General features: G+C 42.8%; 1 protein-coding gene across 1 annotated transcript in view; it reads left to right on the forward strand.

Moving 5' to 3' along the window:
• Nucleotides 1-21,915, forward strand: part of RGS7 (regulator of G protein signaling 7) — a 522,791-nt gene that overhangs the window by 446,778 nt on the left and 54,098 nt on the right. The window contains exons 7-9 of the mRNA XM_074988640.1: nucleotides 974-1,038; nucleotides 2,891-2,967; nucleotides 3,068-3,149. Coding sequence (XP_074844741.1) covers nucleotides 974-1,038; nucleotides 2,891-2,967; nucleotides 3,068-3,149 — 224 coding nt within the window. The remainder of the gene's footprint in view (nucleotides 1-973; nucleotides 1,039-2,890; nucleotides 2,968-3,067; nucleotides 3,150-21,915) is intronic.

The raw sequence follows: 21,915 nt of genomic DNA on the forward strand, positions 1-21,915 counted from the left end.
TCTCTTACAGATATTTTCCATAGGAAATGCTACTTTCTGGGTCTTTATTTTTTATTTGTATTTGCTTCCTTTTTCTTTTCATTTCAGTATTTCATATGTATTTCATTTCTTTGTAATGAGTTTCTCTTGATGTGGATTTGTGTCTATGAAAAGGGAAAGATACATATGAATAAGCAATAAAGAAAACCCTTCTACTAGTGAAATAGGACAGTATCGCCTGATAAACCACTTGGCTCTGTTAGTCAATATAAAGCTCTTTAAAGATAAATTGCTATTTAGTTTTTTAACTAATTAGTTCCTGGCAAAAACAAAAACCAAAACTGAACAGACAAGAAAGAACAATAACAACCCCCTCTGATGTTTTGTTTATTATTGCTATATTGTAAACTGAGCTAGATAATTGTGCAATTTATCATGCTGGTGGAAGCTACACTTCAATATGTATGCCATGGTATGGGTTGGCCCCGTGCTTTAAAACTTTTGACTAAAGGGTAGATTCAGGTTTTGTGGAACCCTAAGCCAGAGTCAGTGGAGGCCCCCTCCTTGTCCCTCCCATCTGCAGTCTCCCTGCTCCATGCTCCTTCCAGGGAAATGGAGTTGGGGCACTGGGACCTCCCCACCTAGTGCTCCAGCTGGAGAGTGGAGTTAGGTTGCAGGGGCTACAGGAGAGTCGTGGCTGAGGAAGAGGGGCAAGCCACCAGCTACAGCAGGAGCACCAGGCAGGTGGAGTGCATTAGGGTTCCAGGAACACCCATTTTTCTGGGATCCCTGGCTCTCAGTTGTCCAGGGTCCCTGGACATGGACCCCATTGGCCTCGTGGCTAGTCCACCACTGTTATAGAGGGAGAATCACACAGGTAAAAAAGCTACCAGTTCGTGTCAATGGAACGTGGATGGAACCTTGAGGTCTCAGTTTCTGGGGCTTTAGTGTTTATGACATGGCAGGAAATGATTCATTTATTTTTGTGTTTTAGCGGTTTACCTCTGCAAGCGAACAATGCAAAACAAAGCACGACTTGAGCTAGCAGACTATGAAGCAGTAAGTACCTTGGGCCCTTCCTGGAAATTAGTTGTTTGGGGAGGGACTCAGAGCTGGCATTAGTATTCAGGAGTGAGGTACAAGCTGTGGGCTGAGATTGTGGCCTTTGGGGTTAGGGATTTGGGGTGCAGGAGAGTGGCTGGGGGGGACTCAAAGTGGAGCTAGGATTTGGGGATTGTACTTGCCTGACTAGTTCCCTGTTGGGCATGGCAAGAAGAGACCTCTTTCTCCCCAGCTATGCAGCTTGTTGTTGGTGTCGGTGTGGAGGGACTCCTCCTGCACGATCCTCACCATCCATGCTTGATTTACAAGATTTACCAAATCTCTCCCCACTGCAGCCCTGAGTCCCTGCATGGGGTTAATAGGCCCTGTACAGGGCTTAATGAAAAGCTATGTGGCTGTGTGGCCATGCAGATTAGGGGAAATTTAGGATGGGCCATTATGAATAGAGATGGAAAGTACACCAAAATGGTCACATAATTTTGGGGTGCTGGCATCCAGGTTGTTGGTGCCACAAGCTGTGGTGGAGGTGGGAGCACAACAGCAAAGTTTTAATTCATATTTTCCCAAAGTTCAGTGGTATATGGGAACAGAGGTTTTGGCCTGGGCCCATCTCTAGTCTAATTGTGTGCGGATCATTTTCCCAGTATCAGGTGAACTGTTCGCTAATCTTATGCAGCCAGAGACAAATATGTCCCAATGTTATCCAGAACTGCATCATTGTGTGTACGGCTTCCAATTATATATCAAAGATCTAGCTTCAAATTTTCAAGTGGTAAAGAGCTAAGTTCCAATTTTAAAACTGATGGTTACATGGCCAGATTTTTAAAGGAAGCTGCTGATATCAAGGGGATTTATGCACCTAAATACCTGTAAACATCTGGCCTTATGTGTCGAAACCTGTATATTTTCAAAAAGACTGAGACTGTTAAGTCACTTTGGTCCTTTTAAAAATTGTCCCCTTAGTTTTAAAGATACTACCCCAATTTTTTGTTATGGTGTGACTCTGGTAAAACCAAAAAGAGCAGAATGAGTATGGCCCACAGTATTGGTGTATGATTACATGGGCTGTTGGTTGGATTGTGAAGACATATCCCTTTGCTATTTTGCTATAAATGTGTAATGCAGTTGCAATCAGATTATTTGATACCAAATGCCCAGACTTTTTTTTTTTCAGGGAACCTCATTATAATTAACATGAAAAGTAGGGCGCAGGGAGAAACTGAGTACCTCAAACTCCCTGAAAGCCAAAAGATCAAATTCAGTGTCTGTTTACACCATTGAAAGCCCAGAATAGTTCTATTGCACCCACTGGATTAGTTCAAGATTTACCAACAAATCTGAGTGCAGAATTATGCCAAGTCTTGTCAAAATATGTATGATTAAATACATTTTCTATACAATAATAGCTTTAGTCTGCAACCTTTTTTAAAAGCATATAGTTTGTGGTCAATTTTCTGTAGACAAAGCTTGTATTCCCAAATAGCTTCCTAATGTTCCAGCAAAAGAATCTCTATGAGCACCATATCCCATGATATTCGCATCAAAGAGCTCGTGTAGAAGACAAATTGAATCAATGGCAGTATCAAGTTAATGTCATTAGTACATTTCCAGACCTTGCTACTCTTTAACTGAAATATTTGGAATGATCAAAAGACCACCACAGACTTTGTATTGTATCCTGAACTGCGCCAGATACATTCTACGAAATAAATAGACTATATTTACATTGCCTTTACATTGTGGTTTTTGAGTGAACATCATCTTTTGAAGGTTTAGAAGACAGTCTAAAAATGGTTCGGACAACAAAACATTCAAAGCACAGGTACAATCATTTATATTGTATTTTCAGGAGAGTTTGGCAAGGTTACAGCGAGCATTTGCCCGGAAGTGGGAATTTATTTTTATGCAAGCTGAAGCACAAGCAAAGTGAGTTTCTTTGAAGTGTTTTTGCTGGATTTGTCATTGACTGTTTTGAGAAGCATGGTGGTTAATGTTGTTTCTCTTAAATATACTGCAACATTGACAGAGTGGACAAGAAAAGAGACAAGATAGAAAGGAAAATCCTTGATAGCCAGGAACGAGCATTTTGGGATGTACACAGACCAGTGGTAAGTAAATGTGTGGTACTTCTGTTGATTGCAAGCATTTAAAAGATAAATGTGAAGATCTGTGTAAAGCTGTGATCATTTGGGAGCAGGAGAGATGGCATCTGTCTTGTTTTGGGAAGACAGAGGTACTTACAGTAGTAGCATGTGGTCTGTTCATATTTTTTCCACTCGAGCATTACAGATATGTTCATGTTCAATTCTGTTTTCTGGTATTGGTTCAGTTTTTTAAAATCAGAAAAATGTATTTAATTCAGTAATGCTTACTCAAATCATTAAAAACTCATGAGACAGGACCCCAAAAATCATGAGACTGGCTTAAAAATAGTGTGATTTAGAAATCATTTCCAATTCTTTGTATTTCATTTCTGAGCTTTTCGGGTGTAATTGGCTCATATTGTCAATCTTTTCTCCATGAAGGTTAGCAACATACTTACTTTTTTTTAAAAAAATTAAACCTTCAGTTATCATGTGAACAATTGATTTTAGGAAGGTAAGTCCTGAATACAATTCACCAAATATCGCAGAACTTCTATAAAATCCTGAGCTGGCAATGTTGTTGGACCATTACTGCATATGTAGAGAACAAAAAGCTCTCTCCTTCCTTTGCACTTGAGGAGAGTCCTAATGTGAGTGGCAATTAAAGAGAATATGGAATGCATCTTGCACTGCTGTTTATAAAAGGACGTTGACAGGATATAAATCATACTTACTAAAATTAAAAGATCTTACTTGCTAATAGAATTTAGATCACTACAGTTGTAAGCATTTCAAAGATCTAGCTACTGATTGCTTTTGGACAGTAAAATTGGAGTGACAGTAGTGGTGGAGGAGTTGGAGAAGGTGTAATGAAAATATTTCAAGGAGAATGATAGCTTGGATATGTGCCAAAGCCTCAGGTTGGTTTTATTCGTTTGAGAAAGGAGGTAGTAATAGTAGGGGAAAGAGGATTTAAAATAAATAATTGAGTGAGAAAAACATAAGAACTGTTACAGATGATGAGCATAACTTAGGGCAGCATTGCAGCAGTATTGTCCACCAACTGCAGAGAGGTAAGAAGGGAGGATGGAAAGATAGTTGGTGTTTGTTGTCCATTGGAATGAGATGAAGAACAGAAACAAATGACAGAGTGGTACAGAGAGAGGTTATTCTGTTTCATGGACCTTTTCAATATTTGAACAGTTAGGTTGGTTAAAATTTGGAATGAAAACCAAACACTTCAGAAGTCCCCACAAAAGATACGGAGCCCTGGTTCTGGGGCAGTCCTCTAGAGTCAGACTCTGAGAGCCCCAGTTGCTGAAGATCTGAAAACCTGAGAGCTTGGAAACTAGCATTCCCCAGGCTCCTAGTGCCCCATCAGACTGCTTGGTGAGCTGCACAGGAATCAAATGCCTGTAAACTCAGGAACTTCAGCTAAGCAGGAAGGTCTTTGCTCCTTATCAGCTGGGCTGCCAAAGAGTAAGGATCTGCATAGATTAGCTACTAGAAATCCAGTCAGGAAGGGTTTCATCACAAGGTTGCTGAGGTTGAACGAGTCTCTGTGGAAAAAAAAATCTGTTGTGACCTATCTGCCTTCTACCAGGAAATCTCTGAGATGCTTAAAACATTCAGAGCAACTCTACAGGCTTGGAAAATCTTGCTGTCTAAGAAAGACTTTTGTATTTGATTCTGAAATGGATATAAACATTTTGGGCATTGGCAAAGATGTGTTCCAGCTTCTGAGTCTGGGTGGGGAGATGAGTCACTGAAGTTTGAAAAGTACAGATATGAATAGACAATAGAGTAAATTACAGGTCCCAGGATGAGGGCAAACAAAATCTGAAAAAAGCTTTGAGTGAATCATCATCAGAAGTGCCTGTCAGATGATGTTTCTAATTTGACAGTAGTCAGACCTAGGAGATATGCAGCACAAAAGTATTTTGGATCTAAATCAGAAATCTATGTCAAAATAGCATATTTGAACATAAGTTGGAGAGGGAAGCATTGAAGATTTGGCTGAAATTGATTTTTCTTTCGAATGGATAAAATAGTAGTTTTGGATACACTGAGTCAAACTGATAGGGAGAGAAAATGAAGAAATGGTTGAAATAGTGAAGGTGATACAGATTTGTGTGTACAAGAGCAGGTAAAAAAATTCTTTGAAAAAAATTGCCTTTTTGACTGCAAATAAAATTTCCAAAGGCAGGTCAATGACAAACTATAAATCAAACCTGAAAAAGCCTGTGTTTGTGTATGGCTAATCATTACAAAATGTTTTTAGTTTAGTTTTTGAAAAATAAAATGGTTTTACCAAAAATTACAAATAATTTCTGAAAACATTTTTTTTCAGAACTGTATATTGCTTGAAAAAGAGAAAACATTTTGCAGGGTATGTTGAATAAAACAATACTCCTTCCACTGAAGTGTCTTATGAAAACAGAATTGGCATTTTTTCAACTAGCAACTAGAAATTATTGTGATCAGTTGGATCATAGGGATCTGATTTCCCTCAGCAAAGGCACAGAGTTGGACTTACCACCCTTCAGCAGATTAACATGAATTCCAAAACTGCTCAGCTCTGAGAGGGCTCAGCTACAGGGCTTTGACAGCATCAGAAACTCAGAAATCCCAGAGAAAACCAACACACTCAAATAAATCTGTCTTACACTATATACAAGTTTTACACAGAGAAGGCTCATAAGGGCAGATATACACAGTGGTTGCTCCCCTCCAGGTAACAATAGTTTCTAGTGGGCTTGAACATGAACAAAAGTGTTTTATTAAGTATAAAGAGCAGAGTTTTTGTGATTACAAGTGAAAACAGGCAGATCAAAGTAAGTTACTACACCAAAATAAACAAAATACACCAATTAAACCTATCAAAACAAAAAGCAGTCAAGTAGCACTTTAAAGACTAGCAAAATAGTTTATTAGGTGAGCTTTCATGGGACAGACCCACTTCTTCAGACCATAGCCAGACCAGAACAGATTCAATATTTAAGGCACAGAGAACCAAAAACAGTAAGCAAGGAGGACAAATCAGAAAAAGATAATCAAGGTGAGCAAATCAGAGAGTGGAGGAATGGGGGGGAAGGTCAAGAATTAGACTGAGCCAAGTATGCAGACAAGCCCCTATAGTGACTCAGGGGGCTCTAGTCACTATAGGGGCTTGTCTGCATACTTGGCTCAATCTAATTCTTGACCTCACCCCTCCACTCTCTGATTTGCTCACCTTGATTATCTTTTTCTGATTTGTCCTCCTTGCTTACTGTTTTTGGTTCTCTGTGCCTTAAATATTGAGTCTGTTCTGGTCTGGCTATGGTCTGAAGAAGTGGGTCTGTTCCACGAAAGGTCACCTAATAAACCATTTTGCTAGTCTTTAAAGTGCTACTTGGCTGCTTTTTGTTTTGATAGTGTATAAACTAGCGAGGCTTCCTCTCTGTTACAATTAAACCTAATACACTAAAAAAAAATGTTTCAAAGTGTATTCCTCACCCTTTTCCTCATTTTACTAAAATGCTTCAAGACAGAGGGAATTTTGTTTTCCTCAGGCCTGGCTTTACATCTCTTAAGATATGTGTACACTAAGGAGTTTTGTTAACAAACTTTGCAGTGTGTCCACACTAGGAATGTGTGACAGAGCTTGTCACTTTTGTCGAAAGCCTTCTGCCTCTCCTCCATGAAGCAGAATACTTTTCTCAACAGAATCTGTTGACACAAACACGTGAATGCTGCGGGGGCGGTGGTCAGGGGGACATTTTGGCAATGGACAGGGCTTTTGGTCATCAGGCATTCCTGTCTGCTTTGCTTCTGGTTGGCCATTCTGTCAAAAGAGCAACCAGGCAATCCAGCTGCTCTCTTTCAACAGAGCAGATCAACAGAGCGATCTGCTTTTATGTGTGGCTGCAATCAGTCAACAGAAGTTTTGTCAGAAGATATCTTGCAATAGTAACTTCTGTCGACAGATAACTGTAGTGTAGAAGTAGCCTTAGTGTCTGTTTTCAGGTCTCTTTGGCTGCATGCACACTACAAGATAAATTTGAATTTAATTCAGTTAGCTTGATTTTACCAAGTGACTGTCTTCACTGTAAAGACCATTAGCTCAATTTTGGGTGCACTAATCTCGAGGTTACAGTATAGCATCAAGCTTGAATTCAGAAGTTCAATTAAAGGCAAATGTGGAAGCACCACACCTTAAAAGCGAATTTATTAGCCTCCAGAGGTATCCCTTATGTAACACATAATGCCCCTCTCAGTGCACTGCTCTGGCCACTGCTCTCCAGTAACAGGAAGAGTGTGAAGTTCCAAGCGGGAGCAGCCTTTAGCCATGGGCTCATGTTAGTATGCAAAACTGAGAAAATATTTCTTTCTTTCTTTCTTTCTTTCTTGTTATGCTATTAGCACTCTGAGTGCATCTACCTATTCAAATAGCCCCTGCAGGGAGTTTGTGGCAGTGTCTGTACGCCTGCTATTTTTTTCTGCATTGCCTGGTGCCAGCCCATGCCCCGCTATACTATGTGTCAATAAGGCTGTGCTGGGGGTCAAGCTTGCATAACACTGTGAGAAACTTCTCAGCAGTTTACATTTGTGTGCAAACCCCCTTCCCTCCTGCACAGGCACCATAGTCTGGGTCTTTCCCACACTCAGCCACATCACTTGGGTAGCCCCCAACCCAACAAATAAAAGGATGTGCCTACCATTCGGTGCTGACCATGCTGCCAGTCACACATTTAGGGCGCCAAGGGTGGAAAAGATATTATAGAATTTGCTGCTGCCCTGGGGAAATCTACACCAGCAGTTAAGTTACTGGGGGCTTTGCTGCTGCTGTGGGGAAGTCTCCTCAGCTACATCTACACTAGCCCCAAACTTCGAAATGGCCACGCAAATGGCCATTTCAAAGTTTACTAATGAAGCGCTGAAATACATATTCAGTGCTTCATTAGCATGTGGGCGGCCACAGTGCTTCGAAATTGATGCAGCTCGCTGCTGCGCGGCTCGTCCCAACGGGGCTCCTTTTTGAAAGGACCCTGCCTACTTCGAAGTCTCCTTATTCCTGTAAGCAGATGGAATAAGGGGACTTTGAAGTAGCCAGGTCCTTTCGAAAAGAAGCCCCGTTGGGACGAGCCATGCGGCGGTGAGCCACGTCAATTTCGAAGTGCCCCGGACGCCCACATGCTAATGAGGCGCTGAATATGTATTTCAGTGCTTCATTAGTAAACTTCGAAATGGCCATTTGCATGGCCATTTCGAAGTTTGGGGCTAGTGTAGACATGGCCCTCCAGTGGCTAAAGGGCTTGCTGCTGCCAGGGAAAAGTCTCCCCCAGTGGCTAAGGGTCTTGCTGCTGCCAGGGAAGGACCACCTCAACTGGCTGTCCCTCCCCTGCACACCCCGCCCCACTTCACCCATATCGTAGCTGGCTGCCACTGGGGGGAAACCAAAATTTCTTTTTTCCTGCACTTTTCTATCCTCTTTCTTCTCACTTTAAAACACAGTCTGGCACCCTGCAATGATGGGACATTCAGTGGATGGCCAGTTGAGACAGCACCCGTGTTGGCAATATCCATATAATCATAGAATCGTAGGTCTGGAAGGGACCTCAGGAGGTCATCTAGTCCAGCCCCCTGCTTCAGCCAGGATCAACCACATCTAAGTCATCTGAGCCAGGACCATGTGAAGCTGGGACTTCAAAACCTCTGGAGTGGAGAGTCTACCACCTCTCCAGGCAATGTGTTCCAGTGCTTCACCACCCTCCTGGTGAAGCAGTTTTTCCTAATATCCAACCTACTCCTCTCATTCTGTAACTTCAGACCGTTGTTCCTTGTTCTGCTATCTGTCACTACTGAGAACAATTTCTGTCCATCCGCTTCAGAGTACCCCTTCAGGAAGTTGAAGCTTCTATTAAATCACCCCTCAGTCTTCTCTTCTGTAAACTAAGACCAAATCCCTCAGCCTATCCTCATAGATCATGTGCTCTAGCCCCTTTATCATTTTTGTTGCCCTCCGCTGAACCTGCTCCCACACATCCACATCCTTTTTATACTAGGGGGCCGAAAACTGGACACAATATTCCAGATGTGGCCTCACCAGTGCCGAATAGAGGGGAATAACCACTTCTCTATATCGGCTCGCATTGCTCCTCCTAATGAACCCTAATATACCATTAGCCTTCTTAGCTACAAGGGCACACTGTTTATTCTTATCTAGCCTTTCATCCATCATAACCCCTAGCTCTCTTTCCGCTGTACCGCTGCTTAGCCCTTTAGTTCCCAGCCTATAACAATGCTTGGGATTCTTCCGTCCCAAGTACGGAACTCTACATTTCTCCTTGTTGAACCACATCGGATTTATTTTGGCCCAATCCTCCAATTCTATCCAGGTCACTCTGAATCCTATCTCTACCCTCCAAGGTATCTGCCTCTCTACCTAGCTTAGTGTCATCTGCAAGCTTGCTGAGGGTGCAATCCAGTTCCTCATCCAGGTCATTAATAAAGATGTTGAACAAGACTGGGAAACCAGAAATTCTTTCTTCCTACACTTTTCTAACCTCTGTCTTCCCACTCTCAAATACAGTCCAGGCCCTGGTAGTGTTTTCAGGGGTTACATGCATGCAATGATAGGAGGTGGTACACCCAGTGGATGGCCAGTTGAAAACACAGTTGTTGCATGGGAAACCAAAAGTTCTTTTTTCCCATACTTTGCTACCATCTTTCTTTTCACTTTAAAAAACAGTCCAGGCCCCTGCATTATTTTCAGGGATCACATGCATGCAATGATGGGATGTGGGACAAGTGGATGGCCAGCTGAGAATACAGTCACTGCACCTGTGATGCCAGTGTAATGTAGGGGGAAACTAAACTAAACTAACATTCTTTTTTCCTATACTTTTCTATCCTCTTTCTCATAACTTTGAGGGTCCCTTCATTATTTCCAGGGATCGGCATATTTTCAGGGATCAGGAGGTGAATGAGGAAAATGCAATGTGGGAAGATGACTTCAAGACCAGTGAGCATACCCAAAATGCTATGGGGATGGGGGAACTGTAGGATAGCTTCCCACAATGCACCACCACAACCGTCGATGTTAGCCAATTTATGTGTGGCAGCAATGAATCGACTTTGTGGGGAGCACATGGGAAGTGAGGATGGTCAAATTCAAACTTATAAATTCTAAAATTAGAAATTCAATATAAATAAATTCTAATTTATCTTGTACTGTAGATGCAGTCTTCATGTCTGTCTGCTTAGGGTAGGGAGGCAAATTCAAAAGAGAGCTGAAGACCACAGACTGATTGCTTTCCACTCCTTACATAAATTGTCCTCATGGTGGGATTCCTTTGTTTTATAGTTCCCAGCCCCCTGGAAAAATGAAAGCTTGAAGATAGTTTCTAGTGAGAGGTGGTATGGTCACATGTGTTTCTGGGACCAGCCACAGCTTGGTCACACTGGAAAATCAAATCCGTTGTAGATCATTGTCTTGAGCAGTGGGCCACTAAGTTTCCTTAAGTACCTCTAATGACTTTCACTAGAAACTTTTACTAATAAATCAGATTTACATTTTATATTTCTAACTTCACATGCAAGAATGATATATTTGTAACCCCAGAGGCATGGAGACCACTGACAAGGGAGAATGAAGGCTCTGCTCTACAGCATTAGCTGAGAGCCACCTGCAGTTTAACTCATGCAGCAGAGCACATGGCTTTAATGCAAAGGTCGCAGGTTCATTCCCTCCTGCTGATGACCTGGGTTTGTCTGCCTTACAGTTGCACAAAAATAGAATATACACCTTCAGCAAATTGTAACTTTTATAATATATTACATGATACATTTTGCCTAAAGCATCTTCAGATTTTGCATATTCTTATTCATAAGCTAATTTTCATAAAGCATTGGGGAATCCATGAAAATCATATTCAAATATGTTTTCAGAGAAGAGCTGGCCAGATATGATGATTTAGAAAAGAAGACAAAGGCAAGATGTGACTACAGGGACAGAGTGTAGTGGTGGAATTTATATATGGGATTCACACATAAGCATAAGTGAGTAAGTGAAACCAGAGGAACAAGTTCCAAAGATAGGACTGTATCTGGTAATCAAAGATAATGTCGTGGCTGATTATATTAATTACAGCACTAAGACCAAGAAAAGTGACTGAGGGTCTGATGGGGAAAGATTATTTGAATTGCCACACAAACATCAATAATACCTTCAGCTCATGGTGGAACTCACTGAGAGAAGTGTTTGCTCACACCAAGACTCTGTGGCCTACAGAAGGTTGGCTTCTTTACTGTATTGTGAATAGAAGATCGGCTGGAAATGATTAAGGCAACCAGTTATTTTTTGAACAATGATTAGATACTGTAGACGTATTTTTTTCCTGAGATTTTGCTTAGAAACTGATGAAACCTTGCTGATGACTCAAAGTGTCCTTATGGGAGGATTAGTTTCAAACTGGGCCATTAGTGTGTACATATGTCATTTAGAGGGAAAGAGAATGATTTTGCTATTACACTGTTTGTGTTCCCTTTTAACATTTCCCTTTTCACCACTGCACTATAGTGAATATGCAAAATTTGAAGATTTGAAGGTTTCCAAAGGGGGTCCACACTTTTCTTTGAAATTTGTTAGTGGTCTGCAAAAAAAATGATTTTCAGGCTTAATCTGTCCAATTTACACATCTCTCAGTTATTGTGTTGTATTGACAGGTATTGTACCAAGTTAAAAATAACATCTGTTCCCACCTGCTCTCCAGAAATAGTACCACTAACCAATCTCTGCAATATTTCTACAAATATTAGACTAGAGAACCCACAAGGAATTGGTCAGAAGCACTAGCACATTAGTCCACCAGGGTTATAAATCAAGCTATACACAGGAAGCTCAGTTCTTTTCAAGGCAAAAAAAAATTTAAGAGGTTATTCTTGTTTGAAAAAGAAAGGTCAAACATCCGCTTAATATGTATTTATAAAAGAATGTATCACCTTATATCATTATCTCAGTTAAAATCCATAATATTACAGCTTGTTTAAATTGTACAAATGTATTGAAACCGTAAATCCCCAGAAATGTCCTCTAATTCACTGAAGAACAGTATCTCCTGTGCTTCCTGTGAGATAACCTCCCCTAGATAATGAGCAAGGACAATTGACACATAGCTAATTTGTCACTGTGAACCCTTAAATGAACATACTTTTCTTAGTAGGTTTTAAATTATGCAAAGTCTTACTGAATGGTACTTAGCATTCAAATGCATTTATAAGAACGCCAGTATAGGGGGAAATATTAACTTGCTGTTTAAAATAATCTATACATCTTTAAATTAAAGCAAATTATTTTCAGCAAACCATGTAGGTCCCAGCATATTAGAGAGACATTGTCTCTCTAATGTTGCCTTTCTGTAATGCAGGAAGGCAACTTGCTCATAGTATGTGTAATTGCTAACTGTTAACACCTATAGTGGTGGCAAATGTTAAACGGGTTGAAATGATATTATGATATAAAAATCATGAATATAATTTTTACCCAGGTTTTCCATGAAATTTGACCATTCTTAAGACTGGCCGTTTGGAGTGTGTATGTAGGAGTTCAATACGTTTGAAATGTCACCTTTTCAAAAAGCTGTCCCTTTCAGTCACTTTTCCTCCATATTTAAATTTGCTGCAAGCTTATAGTCTTGTATGTCTAAACAATAAATCTAAAACCCCTGTGAAGTGTGGCCTTCCATCAGCCCATCCCTTCCATCCTCAATAACTGACTTACTAAGTAAAGCAACCATCTACAGTTTAGCAGGAGATTCTTAGGTATTTTTATGTATCTGTTCCCTGTCCTTCAAGGTCATCTTATAGGACGCTATAAAATGCTGTTTAATATGGAGATGGGGGAAAATTCTTGTTTGAATACTACAATCCCATAAGCTTCTTTACCCATAAAATATTTGTTCCATATTTTAATTATTTTGAAAAGGTTTCAAAGAGCTTGAAGCAAATATGAATCATCTCATCCAGCCCTTTGAGTGATTACTCAGCCTTGAAGTTCATTTCCCAACTATAGAGCTGAATGCCTCATAGTACATGACAACAGGAAAGGCACATGACTATTAAGCAATTAGCACTCCTCAAACGGCTATCGGTATAGTGTTCTAAGTTACATTATGGATGATGTAACAGAGTTTGGTAAAAGGATATTATTCTCAGCATACAGTTAGTGTTCATGGTATGTACCTACATCTACAACATTTTTGACAATTCTGTGCAAGATAAACACAGGTGCACATAGAGGCAAAATCTACACTACAGCACAATTTCAAAAGGTGAACTTTCAAAAGCCACCTTTCGGAAGCACGCATCAACACACACACAAAAAAATGGATTGAGATTGCAATCCACTCTTTAGAAAGGCTGGCCCACACTTGTGAAAGGGAGTGTCCACATGGCTGAGGGTGCTCTTTCAAAAGAAAGGGCCAGGAAACACCACAGGTGGGATCTCATGGAAGACAAGCCCTTCCAGGGGCCATAGACAGCCACTCGCTTAAAGGGCCCCTTCCAAGCACCATCCTCCTGCCCATGCTGAGGGCTGCCTTGTCACACAAAGCTATTCAGATGCCAAAAACAGAGAGAAGCCACATCGGGGAACACTGTGGACCCTCAGCAGCTCCCCAGTGTTCCACCCCTTAAGGCCATGCTCAGCCTGCTGGCCACATTGCTAGCAGCTGTCCTCCAGTGGTTCCAGGGAGCCACGTCGATAGCTTGTCCTGCTACAGCTTGTCCTCACAGGGCAATGCATGTGCCTCCTTCCCAGATCATCCAGCACCTGTGGGGCTACCCCATTCATCAGCATGGAGTAGTGGGACCGGCTGGTGCTGGGGAACTGGTACAATGACTACTGGCTCCAGAACTTCCGCATGACCAAGCAGATGCTTCTGGAGCTATGTCACTGGCTCTCCCCAGCCCTCCATCACCAGGACAACCAGATGTGTCCCACACTTCCCTTGCAGAAGAGGGTAGCCATCACCCTCTGGAAGCTGACCACCCCAGACAGCTCTCGGTTATGGCCACCAGTTCTGGATGGGCAAGGCCACTGTTGGGGCCATCCTCCTGGAGGTAAGCCGTGCTCAGGTCACACACCCACCATGGGGAGAGAAGAGAGGGCTTGTGGACAAGGGCGGACGCTCTGGAGGAGACCAAAGAGGGGCAGCCTGGAGGGAACAGGGGAGGGGCCAGGGAATGGGGGAGGCCCTAAAGGGGACAGGGAAGGGGATGGGGTGGCACAGCATGGAGCACTCTGCCACGCACTCACGGGCATGTTCTCTCTTCACCCCATGCAGGTTGCTGGTTGATCAACAACATCCTTCTTCACTGAGTCATCCACATCAGGGACCTCAATGTTGCCCTCACAGACTCCTCAGAACTGGGGTTCCCCAGCTGCTTCAGGGCTCTAGATGGGATCCCCGTTGCCATGTGGTCCCTGGAGCACAGTGCTGGTGCCTTCGTCAGCTGGAATGGGCACCACTCTGTGCTGCTCCAGGCCCTCATGGATGCCAAGGGGCAGTTTATGGACATGTGTGAAGGCAGCTCCAGGAGAGCCCACAATGCCCAGGTATTTTGTAGAGCTCCTGGTTGGGTAGATCACAATGTCCCCCTGCATCATGGCTGATGCTCTGTACCTCCTACACTGATGGCTGATGCAGCCCTACACAGGACAGATCAACCCCACTCATGATGTTTTTAATGAGTGCCTTAAATTGGCTCGCAACACTGTCGAGCAGGTGTTTGGGCATCAGAAGGGGCATTTTTGCTGCCTTCTCATACAGCTGGAGGTTGGCCTCCCCAGTGTTCTGGCCATGGTGGGGATATGCTGCACCCTCCACAATATTGTGGAAGAAAAACATGAGCACTTCATGCAGGGGGTGGGATGCCAAGGACAGCCATGGCTATGAGCAGCCCACTGCTGACTTGTGCTGCCAGGTGCAACAGGATGAGGTGTGGGTCAGGGAGGCCCTCAGGGAGGCTTTTGCTTGTCGGCCTCAGTGACCCCCCGATCCTACGCCCTGCATCATAGACCCCATACCCCCACACTCCACCACCCACCAACCAGACATGAGGGACATAGGAGTCATGAAAAATAAAATATTTACTAGAACCATAGCAGATTAATCCAAACTATTTACAAGGGGGAATGGCGGGGAATTATATACAACAGGACCTGGGGCGGGGGTGGGGGCAATTAAACTTGGAGGGGTCCTTGGGTGGGGGTGGGAGGCCTTACTTGTCCACCAAGATTGAGGGACAGGACCTTTGGTGGGTGCAGGAACCCCTACTGCCTGGGTCCAGGGTCCCCATCGAGGCTAGGACGGGGACAGGACCTCAGGGAGGTAGGGGTGTGGGAGGGGCCCAGACAGCTCAGGCTTGGGCTCAACGGGGGGCCTGGGGAGGAAAGGAGGAGTTCTGTGAGGTGAGGCCAGCTCTCCCTGGCCAGCACAGGACACCAGCCACTGGCCAAGTGCCAGCCAGATGGCTGGGGGAAGGTCATGCAAGATCAGAGGAGCAAGGTCGGGGCCTGTGGAGGGGACTGCAGAAGGGGCTTGGGTGGGGGGGTGCTAGGGGTGCTGGTGAGGGAGCATTAGGCTGGGTCAGGTGGGCAGTCACAGCCTGAGCGTGGGTGTTCAGGGTGCCTACCAACCAATCCCAGGCTTCCCACTCAGATGCCAGCCACTCCCACAGGATGCTGGTTATGTCCTGCAGGGCGGTCATATGGGCAACAACTGTGGCAGTCTCCTCCTCCCCCTAGTGGCACCGGCGCATGCCCCACTGGTGGCTCCACATGGCACAGGAAGTGGTGCAGTCCCAGCTTTCTCTCCCTCCACTGCAGGGGCTCCCCTGGCCATGTATGGGGCTCAGTCAGCCCCCTGGATGGTGGAGCTGTGGAGACAGAAGGAGACAGAGGAACAGGCCTTTAGTACCATGACCTGGCCCCAGAGGACATGCCCCACACTCCTGTCCCCCCTCAATCCCCCTGTCCAATGCCCCAGGGACCCTGGAGGAGCCCAGTTGCTGGGAGTTCCCACATGGGTAGACCACATGCAGGCTTTGGTCAGCCTCACCACCAGGTGTATGGCCTGTGGTGCTGTCAAAGGGGGGTGGGTGCTGAGTACTGCATATGGCCACCTCTGGGGCCCAGGCAGCACAGCCATCTGGGGTGTGTCTGGGCTGGACCTGGTGGCTGTGTGAGTGGCCCACTGCTGGCTGTGGCTGAGGTGGGCACCCCCTCCCCACATACCAGGGCATCCAAAACACATGGGACATACTTGAAGATCACTCCAGGAATTTATGGGAGGTCTGGATGGAGGGGGACCATCTGGAGAACTCAGATGACAGAGCAATGGTGAGGATCCCATCACTGAAGCCCTCATCATCGCTCTGGGGTTTCGTTTCCAGGCCTGTCAGGTAGGAGCTGCTGATGGCTGAGGGTCCCCACCCCTTCATGGGCTAGCTGTCAGGCTCCGTGATACTGCCCAGCTGATTATCAGGGCACCCAGAGCTGACAGCTTGTGTTTCTACTAATGCTACATATCTGCACATGCTTTGGTGCCCATAACAAAATTTATTCTATACATGGATGGAAACGGGAACGCTGACAAGGAGAGACTTTTGCTCATCTCTTAGGTGAGCAGCTTTCTACAAAGGGTAATTTTTTGTGTGAAAAAAGGCATTTGAAAATAAATTCATTTGGGGCATGAAAAAGCTGGAGATTTGGAAATGTATTTTGGACCCAAATCAAAATTGGGTAGCATCAAAATAATGAAGATCTACACATGGATGGAAAAGATTATATGGAACATTGGTCCCTGCCCCAAACTGCTTCCAGAATCTGAAGAAGAATGTGGTGTAGTTCAAAAGCTTCTCTCCTCTGCTTGTGGAAGTTGTGCTGTAAAAGATATTTCCTCTCCTATGGAAGACATACATTTTGCACATCTTTGAGGAGTCTCCATACACAGACTGTTCACAGCAAATGGTCCTCCTAACAGTCTCTTCTCCACTTCAAACTTTTGGAGCTCACGGGAGTCAGGCATCCATACATTCACTTCCTTGAGATAATCACAAGTCTATCCATCAAAGATATGACAGACAACATAGCCTGAATGTTCTTCATAAGTCACCAGTGAGGGGCAAGATTCATTTCTCTTTGTTTGGAAGCAAGACAACTATGAAACTGGTGCATAGTCAGTCATATTTTCATTCAGGCCTCTTATCTTCCAGACAGTGAAAAGAACATGGCCAATGGTTAGAGAAGGAATTTGTCCCAGGATTACAAGTGGAAACTAGACAACTAGATCCTCAGATATATTCCTGTAACCCAGGGTTTCATAGAACTGGATGTTATGTCATCACCATCAGCAGAAATTGTAACAATTGTGCTCAAGAGGAGGATCTCAATTTTTAATCAGTAGAGGATGCTTTTCTCATTCCTCAAAGAGAGGCCTTTGCTATACTTTTCCTCCCCACACCCATTGGTTCTAAATCTGCTAAAGAAAATTAAGCAAGACAGAGTCAATGTCATTTTAATGGTGCCAACTTGGCCAAGACAAGTTTCATTCTCATATCTGATTCACCTGCCTTCTTGCTTGGTATTACAACTCTCCATTATTCCCCACCTGACGTCTGAGGGCTAACTTCACTTCAGATTCACTTCTGCACCCCAGTGCGGACACTCTGGCTGTGTCTACACTAGCACTCCTCTTTCAAAAGAGGCATGCAAATGAGGGAAATCAAAAATACAATAAGGTGCAGAATTACATATATGGCACCTCATTTGCATTTTCTTCTTTGCAGCAGTAGAGGAGGCTTTTTCAAAAATAAACCCCATTGCTGAAAGAACCCTTTTTCCTAAAACAAGAAAAAAATAGGAATAAGGTTTCCTTCAAAAACAGGGTTTATTTTCAAAAGAGCTGTGTCTACACTACTTTTCTCCTTCCAAAAGAAGCTCTTTCTAAAGAGGGATATGCAAATGAGGTGCCAGATACGTAAATCTGGACCTCATTTGTATTTTTGATTTCCCTCATTTGCATGCCTCTTTTGAAAGAGGAATGCTAGTGTAGACATAGCTTCTATGTCTCAAATTACCTAGTACTCCTACACTGCATGAGTAGGCTGAATGGGCACTGCTACCAAAAATATCAGAGATGCTTGCAACATATACTTACCTAAATTGGAGCACCCACAGGAATAAATATCTTAAAGAAACTCCAGTTATGCTAAAGGTAAGTTACCTCTCCATCCAAACTGAGAATGTTACTTGATTTGATATGAACAGTAAGACTGGATAGTCTTGAAGGTAATTATTTATATTTAAATAATTGTCTGGTATTTCAAATTGTCTTTCATAGTGCAAAAACAGTATTGCAAACATAAAAACACAGGACTTTAGTCTACAGAGCCATGCAATATTCTGAGCTCGTTGTACGCCCGGAAGGAAAAAAAAAAGGCAGACCTCATGCATGGGTTATGGTGTAAGAGCGAATTTGTCATGGAGCACAAGAAGAAGATGGCAAAGCTCCTTAATCTTATTCACATTATTCCATTGACACCCTTGAATTGTGGAGAATTCTGGGGCTGTATTAATGCAGCCATGGCCGACATCGACCTTCTACTGGGTGTTTTACAAGGTTAGCTGGGGACAATGCTTGTCCTAGTATCAAATCTAGTACCTACCTCTGGCAATCACCACCTATCGATCTCCTAGCAGTGTGAAATGGGCTTCAAAGACTCTCTAGCAATGGCTGAAATCTGCACAGAAGAAACCCTAAAAAAGACCTTCCACACTGGCAGGAGTGGAAGGATGGGAAATGTAGTTTGGGAGTCCCAGTACCTAAAATGGGGCATCCCTCTGGAACCAGTACTGCTTTCATAAAGTTCACTGCTACTGTTTGCCCATCAACTGATTCCCTTTCCAAGCAAAATCTGAGAGGCTAGTCAAAGTTAAACAGGATACTGTCAGACTTCTCTGTATTTATTTGCCACAAGGTTGATATGTTTTCTGCTTTAATTTATTGGTTAGAGAACTTAGAATGGAGTTACTTGTGTGATGTGGCATTGAAACAGTCTCTCAGAGTTTGGGTGGGAAAGAGAGTCAAAAAGTTGGGGGGAGCAAGGGGTAAAAACCCTTGATTTTATGAAAATATCAAGAAGTTTTAAATGTTTGGAGTTCAATTATAAAAATGTTGATGCAAAATAAATAAATCAGATGTCATCCACATTTCTGGTAAGTCACTCTTAGGTTGGGTCTACATGGAGGGGTATTGCTGGCAGCTTCATGCTAATGAGCAGTCTCACAATTGCAATGGCTACTCATTAGCATAATCGTAAGGCTAACTAGCATAGAAGTTCAATATCTCCCCGCCAGCAGAAGCTGTTACTGGCAGCAAACAGGCCATGTAGATGTCCCTCTGCTGGCAAAAAAAAACCTGTTGCCAGCCCCTTATGCCTGACAAAATGATAAAAAATTGAGGCATAAGGGGTTTGTGACGGAGGGGATTTTTGCCGGCAGAGGCACATCTTCATAGCCTGTTTACTGCTGGCAGTGAAACCTCACGCAGCTATGCTAATTATATGCTAATTAGCAACACAATTCTGCTAATGAGTGGACATTTGCAAGTGCAAGACTGCTCATTAGCATGAAGCTGCTGTCAATACCCCTCAATGTAGACCCAGCCATAAGTATATCCAATGCCAGAAAGAAAGAGACAGCGTGGTTCATCATTTCTGTATCTGGTACTGTTACAACTAGCTGAGTTTAAGCACACCCCAGGTACAATGAAGGATTGTGTGAGTATAGAAATTAGTTGCAAAAAATCACCTTCCTCCCTCCCCCATGCTGAGCCTTTCTTTACAGGCTTTGCCTTGCTAAACAAAAGGGAAATCACTTGACAACTTGGAGGTCTGCTTTTATATATTTATTTCACTCCCTGATGTGTCTTTATTATGTCTATACTGCAACATAATAGGAGGCCCACAACCACCTGAATAGTATTCAGTGAACTGGAAAAAGGAAAAAAAGGGTGGGGGGAGGGAGAGAGAGAGAGAGAGAGAGAGAGAGAGAGAGCTCAAAACAGTACGCATGGATTACACTAACAGCTTCATAGTTGAGCCCATTTGTATTTCTGGTGGGTCTGTCTACAATCATTTGAACTTACTGTTTGTTCCTTTTCCTTCTATATTGAGTGTGTATAGTTATTAGTTTTGTTGCAGTATATTTAAAGCATTTAATGGAGTTGGGTTGATTGTCATTCATTCCAATTTAAGAAATATAGAACCATCTATTACCTCTGTTAATTAATGAGTAGAAATAAAGTTAACTAGCAAGGACATCTGTTGACCATTTAATTTTATTCCATAATGCCTTGCATAATTCTGTGCTAAAAACCTTCAACAAGAGAGAACACTTAATCCTAACAAAGCTTTTCTTAAATCTTACCAAGACAATCTGATCCTTTATAGTCATTCGTTCACTGCAGGGTTTGACATTGAATATTCCTAGTTCTTAAGTATCAGCTGAATAAATGTATTAGAAAAAAAGTCATGCTTACATAATTATAACCCTGCAAGTTATATGTGTTTGAGTTACAGCAGACAAGAATTGGAAATTTTGCTGCAGATGATTAATTTGCTTTGGTAATATTATTTTACTGAAACCAATTGCATTTTTCTCCATGAAAATCTACAGTATCTTGTGACATGTGTCATGTATAGGTTTTAATGAGGTCTTTATACTCCGTGCTAGGGAAAATGACAAAATCTGATTCTGGATTAAACAAATTCCTTCAGAAATTGAATCTGCTTATTCCAAGCCTGCAGTTGGCACAGAATATTAAGAATATTTATCCTTTCCTGCAGCTCTGTATCCATTTTATTTAGTAGCACAATAAGAACACCCATTCTGGAACAAACCAATTCTTTGTCAACAATGGTATCTTGTCTTTTGACAGTGGCCAGTGCCTGATGTTACAGAAGAAATAAACAGAAAGAACAGGAATTTTTGAGTGATTCATCCCATTTGTCTACTGAATTTCATCTGCCATTTTCTCTCCTAGTCAACAAGTTTTGTGAGATCCCTTTGTAAATATTTGCAGTCAGCTTTGAATTCAGCTATCTTGAGTAATTTTGTATCATTTACAGATTTTGTCACCTCACTGTTCACCTCCTATACCACATCATTTAGGTACATAGTGTTTGAATATACAGCTGTTTACCTGTCTTTGCTGTGAAATCTGAATATTTATTCCTACCCTTTGTTTTCTATCTTTTGACCAGTTACTAATCCACAAAAGGATCTTCTCCGTTGCCCCAGGACTGCTTAGTTTGCGTAATAGACTTTGGTGCAGGACCTTGTCAAAGATTTTCTAAAAATCCAGCTATACCACAGATTAAATCTCTCTAGTCTGTCACCTTCAGGATCTGACCAGTGTTGAACAAGAGAATTTGCTGGACTATGGGAGGTCAATATTGTCTAGTACCGTTACCAACACTTCCACTGTTTACTGGGCATTTAGAAGACATTTAGGGGTAAATTACAGCTAAGCAGCAGCACAGAACACTGAGAGCCAGGACTGGTGACAAGAAACAAATTTCATGAGACCACTGCAAACCTGGCCACACCCATGATAAGTGCTTGTCCAGCTAACTAAAAACATATTGGATTACAGATGTTGCTGGACGGGAGAGTGCTGGATTAGAGAGGTTCAACCTGTATATTTTTAGATTAGCCCTGCATCCTCCTACTTCTCTGGTCCTTTTC

The sequence above is a fragment of the Carettochelys insculpta genome, chromosome 3 (genome assembly GCF_033958435.1).
Source record: "Carettochelys insculpta isolate YL-2023 chromosome 3, ASM3395843v1, whole genome shotgun sequence".
NCBI classification, from domain to species: Eukaryota; Metazoa; Chordata; order Testudines; family Carettochelyidae; genus Carettochelys; species Carettochelys insculpta.